Source organism: Periplaneta americana, chromosome 14, assembly GCF_040183065.1.
Source record: "Periplaneta americana isolate PAMFEO1 chromosome 14, P.americana_PAMFEO1_priV1, whole genome shotgun sequence".
Taxonomy (NCBI): Eukaryota; Metazoa; Arthropoda; class Insecta; order Blattodea; family Blattidae; genus Periplaneta; species Periplaneta americana.
Window position 1 is genome coordinate 110551573 of NC_091130.1, and position 7512 is coordinate 110559084.

The window sequence follows — 7512 nt, forward strand, 5'->3', positions numbered from 1 at the left end:
AGGTACACCGCAGTGTGGAACTTGTTTTGTTACTTTTGTACATGCATTATACTAATACTCATATTGCATTTCGTGCATTTATTATGATAATATACATTAAGAACATATGCCCAGAACTTGTTTTATGATAACAGGTCAATTGATTGCGAAATTATGTCATATTATTCTTGCACCTGCGCTTAAAATTTAGTATTCAGGAAATAATTTTGGGCATATGTGGATTAAAATTTTCTCATATCTTTTGTGTGAGGGATATGTCTGGGTATATATATATTTTTTTATATTTGGTGCTCTGAATTGAGGAATGAAATCCTTGTAATTTACACAGATTAATTATAATAATCATAATTATAATAGTGATCAAAGAGAATTACTAAGCAATTTTCCGAATAGCAAGTTGTTCTCTATAGTAATGTTCTACAACCACCGAACTCGCCTGCAACTGACATTGCTATGGAGGTGATGTCTGTAAACAAAGCTTCGACTTGGCGCATATCTGTGGCTATTTCGGTAACCGATCAATTGCACCCGTAACGTAATAATAAATTGGTTACGTGAAAATGATGCAACATTCGGGTGCATGTCACTTTCTCTGTTCAACTGTGACTGAATTTGATGACACCGAGTCTATTGTCTATTCTGTGCATGCGTCTCCACGGAGTCTTGACGTAACACTGGTCAGTTGGTGTGGCGAAGGAGCATCTGTACAGAGTATAAAAACATCACCACTGCAGTTTTGAGGCATCACATTTCAATCGCCCTTCTACAAGAGAAGACAAAAAGCAACCATGTTCTTCAGAGTGGTAAGTTATTTTCGAAATTTTAACAGAAGGCCTATACTTGTTTTGTAAGACTAAACATTTTAAACAAAACAATGACGTTTTATATCAAAATATATGAGTCAAATATTATCAAAATTCTGCAAAGACATATTAATACTACTTACTTGTATTTCTTAAATATAGCCTATTGTAGTAGTTTATTGAAGCGAATTGCACATAAACACTACAGCCATTTTCATGACACTATTGCTGTTTGAATTAAGACCGCACTAAATATGAGTGCATCGTACCCATAATTTGTATCGCTATTAATTTTATAATCGTAATATAAAAACCTCTACCAAGCCGCAATTTTGTCACATTTTATAATGTACTTATAGGCTACGTAATTATATTTTTTTATTTTATTTATTTAATACTTTACACTTGAGCTACATTAGGCATTGCAGCCCGAAAGAGCAGAAGCTCGTGCTCGGGCGCAGTTCAGATCAGGTATACAAAATATATCACAAAATTAAGAGAGTTCATTGAGCACAATAACATTAATAAACGGTAAAATAATACAGCATGTAATAATAGGGTCTATATACAAATACAAAATATAAAAGTACATAAATATTAGAGTATCAATTTTTAACTCAATTAGCTTAAACAATTCAATAATTAATCTGATTCGGTTCTTAAATCTGTGCGTGTTAAGTGACTTAGCTCAGGGTAAGCTCTAATTAATTCATTATATATTTTGGGTCCAAAACTTCTGCTGTGTTTTAATCCAGCAGATGTGTGGGATTTCGGAGTATTTAGAAAGAAACTAGTTTTGTCTCGTACGGTATTCGTGAGGATCAAATTTAAATTTATTGTGTTTTTTATGGAAGTAAATCAGCAATGTTTGTTTATAAATTTGTTCTAGATTTGATACACCAAATTCCTGAAAAGTTAATTTTGATGGGTAATCAAAAGGTTTATGTAGACAAATTTTGACAATTCTTTTTTGGAGCAAATTTAAAGGATGGAGAGCCGATTTTGCCATTCCTCCTCAACCTAAAATACCATACTGAATTATTGATTGAAACAGAGCTAAGTACACAGTACGCAGAACATAAACAGGTAAATAAGAGCATAGAATTGAAAATTTGTGGATTGTTTTACGCAATCTGTTACACAGGAAGGAGATATGCTTGTCCCATTTTATTTATCTCATCTTATTAAAAAAGTTTAAATTTATATAGTACGTATTACGTGAAAGGAACAGGTTAGGGACTACAATCGCATATTCAATTCCGTCCAAGATATGGATGTTTATTTTTAATCACATATCTTCTGTTGCTTGATATGGGAACTCGGTCATCATTATTCCACATAATATGGTCTCACGTAATTTTCTACAGCGTGCAACTACAATATATATACACAACTTTGCCTCGATCGTGGATGAAAATCGTCGAATAATAATAATAATAATAATAATAATAATAATAATAATAATAATAATAATAATAATACAGAAAAAATGGAAAATAATAAATTGGAATTGTAGCAGACGTTTACGCATAATCTGTTAACAAGACAGTATTACTGATATTAATAACAAATTGAAGATTAGTAGTATCATCACATTGATAGCCGTTCAAATCTTTGATTTTAAATATCAGCATCTTAATCAATTCAAATGAACAAAAAAAAAGTGTAAATCAACGTTAGAAATATGTATAATGAAATTTAAAAAAAATTTTAATGATTTGCAACAAGATGTGGTAGCTATCGATACGATAAGAATTTATTGAAAAATAAATAATATACAGAGATACATTATAATGATGAATAGAGATTTTAAAATGGTAGGCCTAAATAAGGACTAGTGTAATTTTCGGAAAAATTTTGTTTTTACTAGAGTAACAAAATTTGTGGTGAATTCTAGCCCTATAGCATTAATAACAATCGAAATCCAGACTCGTCCCTTTATCGTTTTATTAGGCGTTCATAGATGGCGGGATCTTTATATGATAATAGCTTCTACCGTATCTCATGTCTCAATGTCCTCGAAAGTATAAAATAACACTTAGATCGTTGTTACTTCAAATCTTCAGTTACTTTTATTATTACTGTTATTTTTAACATGTTGCAAAATGTCTTTGATGAATGGCCTGAATCACACTTCTGTCACTATCAACCAAAGGATAAGAAGAAATTTCCAGTATACTCAATTCTGTAGAAGGTACAGTCACAGTCTACTATATACAGTCGCGAAGCTTGAGGTGTTTTTTTTGCAAATATCATGATAAAGCGCTCCAAGCGGTTAGCAACTAGAAACTATAGACTGTCCATGGTCGACTTTGGACTGTGTCATATTTCTATCGAGTGCTAGCTCGTTGCGTATTTCACATTGATGCTTGTGAAATGTTCGTTATTGGTTATAATGAAAATGTTAATGGCCAAAATATAATAATTGGAATAATAATATGGGACAAGGAGGAGACGTTTGTAGTGCTATAAATTGTAGCAACAGTAAGAGAAAGAGGCCAGAGTTATCCTTTTTCCGATTTCCGAGAGATTCTGAAAGGTTCCTGGGTTTCCACAAGAATGCTGTGCAGAAACAAAACTGTTAATTTGAAGTTCTTTGTGACTGTTAGAATACATTATATCCTTAAATTTCACAATGAAATATTTCAGTCTAACCGAAAGGACATTAGATACCGGTTAAAGTTCTGTCACTTAGGCTGCTAAATTTCCAGAGAAATAAAGGTTAGGTCTACTTTTTTTTCAGAGGATATATTTTTAATTGTAGCTATTAATTTTGTTATTATTTTTATGTGTTATTTTACTAAAGACGTAGAAAAATTAAGTTTGGTTTAATGAAATTTATTGATCACGTTTTATTTTCAATTCTGGTGGGATTATTATTGCGTTGGCCTACTTTTTTCTTCAAAGGATATGTTTTTAATTATAGCTGTTAATTTTGTTGTTATTTTTATTTGTTGCTTTACTAGAGACGCAGAAAAAGTCTGTTACAATAAAATTTATGATCACGTTTTATTTCCAATTCTGGTGTGATTATTATTGCTTAACCTCATCCCACTTTGTTAACTACGTAAGCCTACACCACAAGTACCGGTACACGTAAGTTACTCCATTAATTCATATTTCCATTATTATTGTTGTAAAGGGAAATGAAAATTAATATTTATTGGTTTCATAGTTAATTATCGCTATAATCTTGAATGAGTGAAGCTATTATAGTAAATTTCAGTTCGTTTTGCACAAACAAAAATTATATTAACTTATTTCTTGCAGGTATCTTCGAGTTTATGGTGGAATTTAATATACTTCATTAAACTAATAAATTAACTTTATGCATTTAATATTTCAATAATGGAAGGAAGGTGTTAATTTTTCCAAAAGAACACGATAACGAAAGTGTAACATATTTTGTCGGCTGCTGGGAGAGAGATCTGCGATGATGAGGCGATAGTAGCGATCCTAGTGGTGGGCAACTACCCATGTTTGCATTTTTACTACATATTGAGCTTCGCGACTGTATATAGTAGACTGTGGTACAGTAGTTCAGAGTAAATCTGAAAGTTATCACGGAGAGAAAAATTTCTTTCTTCTGCTTGAAGTCGAACGCTGTCCTGCTCACTTCAGTTTAACAAATCATGTACATTAGTTATTGCATATTATCGTCAAAATAATCTGAAAATATACTACACTTGAATAATCTTGGTTTTAATATTCTCTTCATTTCGTCCCGTAACTCATTAATCGAGCTGTAAATTTATTAAAACCAATTTCTGCTTAATATTTCATGCAGATGACATTCTTGTTGTGAATGGATTTTTTTAAAGTTCCTGTATTGCACTACACTTCAATTATTTTGGTTGTAATATTCTCTTCATATCGTCTCGTAACTCATTAATCTAGTTGTAAATTTGTTAAAACCAATTATTGGTTAATATTTCATGCAGATAAGATTCTTGTTGAGAACAGAATTTTTTAAGTATCTGTATTGCACTACATTTTATACTAAATAAACTGATTAATGGCAGAATGTATTTATGTTCAAAAACTTTTATGAAATAAATTGAACATGCATCCTGTTCCCAAAAAAATCTTAGAAATAATACATATACAGATTTTTAAAAAATAAAGTATAAACGTTGGCTCCACAAAGTATGTCGCTACTTGCAAATCCAAGTTATTCAGTAATATTTATGTTTGAAATTGTGCAAATGTTGTTATAACTGAGTAAGATATTTTAAGAATATGTAGGCCTATTGAATATGTATGATGTTTACCAACTTACAATTTGTCTTCCTGTTGAAGTTTCTTACTATGACTGGAAGAAATTGCGATTATATATTTTGGCTGAAAATGCATGCCTTCTTCCTTTAGGTGTTGAACCAATTTACATTTTCTAATTTAAAAATGACTGTAACTCCAAGTATTTTCCTACATATCAATCTAATAAGTTGTATTGGGTCATTGTGCTTATTTTTATAGAAGGTTCTAGTAGGCCTACTTTCTTCCCATTTCAGATAAAAGTGTTAAAACATTGAATACACTATACATTGTGTATTTGTATTAATTAATTGATGTTGACAGTAAATGATCATCATCACCATCATCATTTTCTTCAAGGTTTAGGCCTTTCGGCCTGTTCCGCCTCCATTAAAATTGATCTTGCCAACGTTTTACTGGTCTTCCTGATGGATTATAATGCATGGCTGCTCTCGTTATACTTGTTGTTGGCATTCTGTTTACATGTTCTTTCCATTTATGTTGATATTCTTTAATAAGTTCAATTATACTATCTATGTTTAATTCTTTTCTAATATCTTCATTTCTTTTTTTGTCCAATAGTGTATAACCCGCAACATATCTAAGAAATTTCATTTCACCTGCTTCAATTTTTCTTTCTTCGTTTTCCTTTAGAACCCAATATTCGCAGCCGTAGCTATAGAAGGGACGGAATTGCCATTACTTTGTAATACTTGATTAATGTTTCCTTTCTCACTTTCTTTCCCAGTGTTCTACGTATTGTTCCACAGAAATAATTGAATTTATTTAATTTTTCCTCGATTTCACATTTTTTGCCATATGTTATTGGACAACCTAAATATATAAAAGTGTTGATTTGTTCTATTATTTTGTTCTCTATAACCAATTTCAGTCTTATTGGTTGAGATCCAATAAATGCCATCGCTTTTTATTGGTCGATATTTTCATATTAAAACTTAATGCAATTCGATCTAATTTGAAGTCTGCCTGTTGTAAAGCATTTTCACTCTTGCTAATGACCACTTGCTCATTAGCAAATAAAATTGTAGTACAATTTATGTCATTTAATTTAAAATCTAATGATATTCTTACAATTTAGCCTCTGAATCAAAGAAATTCTAAGCATAACTTTTTCTTACTCCTTAGCCTGCCTCATGATCTAGTGGTCAGAGCTCCCGGGTTCGATTTCCGCTGTAAGCACAGGGATTTTTCCTTAAAGGGAATTACCATTGTATTCATCCATTGCCTGGTAGTTTAGATTGGAGACATTAAAAAAAACCTTTGTTCCCCATGAAGTTCTCTCCTGTTGTATGAAACGCTTCCTCACTAAGTGATACTTTTGTCTCTCACAGTGCATCCTGCTCGCCGCCCTGGTGGCCTGCGCCGTGCAAGCTGCTCCCGGCCTCCTGGCTCCTGCACCTTTGGCCGCCGTGGCCGCAGCTCCGGTGGCGTACGCCCCTGCTCCGGCCGTCGTCACCGCCCACAGTTCCCAGGTGGTGGCGCAGAGGTTCAACGGGTTGGCAGCGCCCCTAGTAGCCGCTGCGTACGCCGCTCCTGCTTATCCAGCTTATGCAGCCTATGCGCATGCGCCCGTGCTGCTCAAGTGATCAAGTGAACGGACTCCTTGAACATGGTACAACATTCTCTGCAACTTATGCCGATGATCTCTTCTGTTTCTATGATCAGTGATCAATAAAAGCAAGTCTCACATGAATTGTATGTTTCTTCATAACTTGAAACCCATTTCTTTCCTTACTCTTCATCTTACTCCAGAAGAACGGAATTGTATCATGGTTTTGTGACTCTTCCGACACTTCCCTTTCTGTCTTTTGACGTTCCTTCCTTTACAAATTTCGCACTTCTCCAGCAAATCTTGTTACGTCCTGGCTATACAGAGTGTTTCCGAAGTGGTGTTACAAACTTTCAGGGATGATGGCGAAGGGCACATGTATCAATTTGAGATAAGGAACCATGGTCCGGAAATGACTGAGTCGAAAGTTATAAGCAAAAATAGTTGTGTGGAAATGGAATTGTAATTTGGCACCACGTGCCCTCCTTCCCTTAAGCTTTGAAACAGTCGTGGAAAAATGGTATGGGCCGGATGTCTCCTACGTGGGTACTTGTACCGATACAATCTGTGAGCTTGTCTACTGTTCCCATTGGCTCATCCGTATTCCGCTCTCGTTTACTCCTCCATTTCACTAGGACTGATCGACTGGACACTGCAACTTGTACATATACACTGCTGTCTACAGACGTGCATATCAGGAACGACCATGTCCGTTACACATTACACTACCTGCATTGCTTTAGTGTAGTCTCCTGTCCCCATCCCTCAGATAGCGCACTGAATGGAATACTGTACGTAGACAACGTAAACAACGTCAGATGAATACAGTATGTGTAAGATATACAGATAAATACACATAAATAAGATGAACAAAGGAATAAAATT

General features: G+C 33.8%; 1 protein-coding gene across 1 annotated transcript; it reads left to right on the forward strand.

The window, feature by feature from the left end:
* The first annotated feature begins 660 nt into the window (after positions 1–660).
* LOC138713664 (vitelline membrane protein Vm26Ab-like) lies at positions 661–6771 on the forward strand. Its single transcript, XM_069845930.1, has 2 exons — positions 661–803; positions 6410–6771. The coding sequence occupies exons 1-2, from the start codon at positions 789–791 to the stop codon at positions 6662–6664; spliced, it is 270 nt and encodes an 89-aa protein (XP_069702031.1). The 5' UTR covers positions 661–788; the 3' UTR covers positions 6665–6771.
* Positions 6772–7512: the final 741 nt, after the last annotated feature.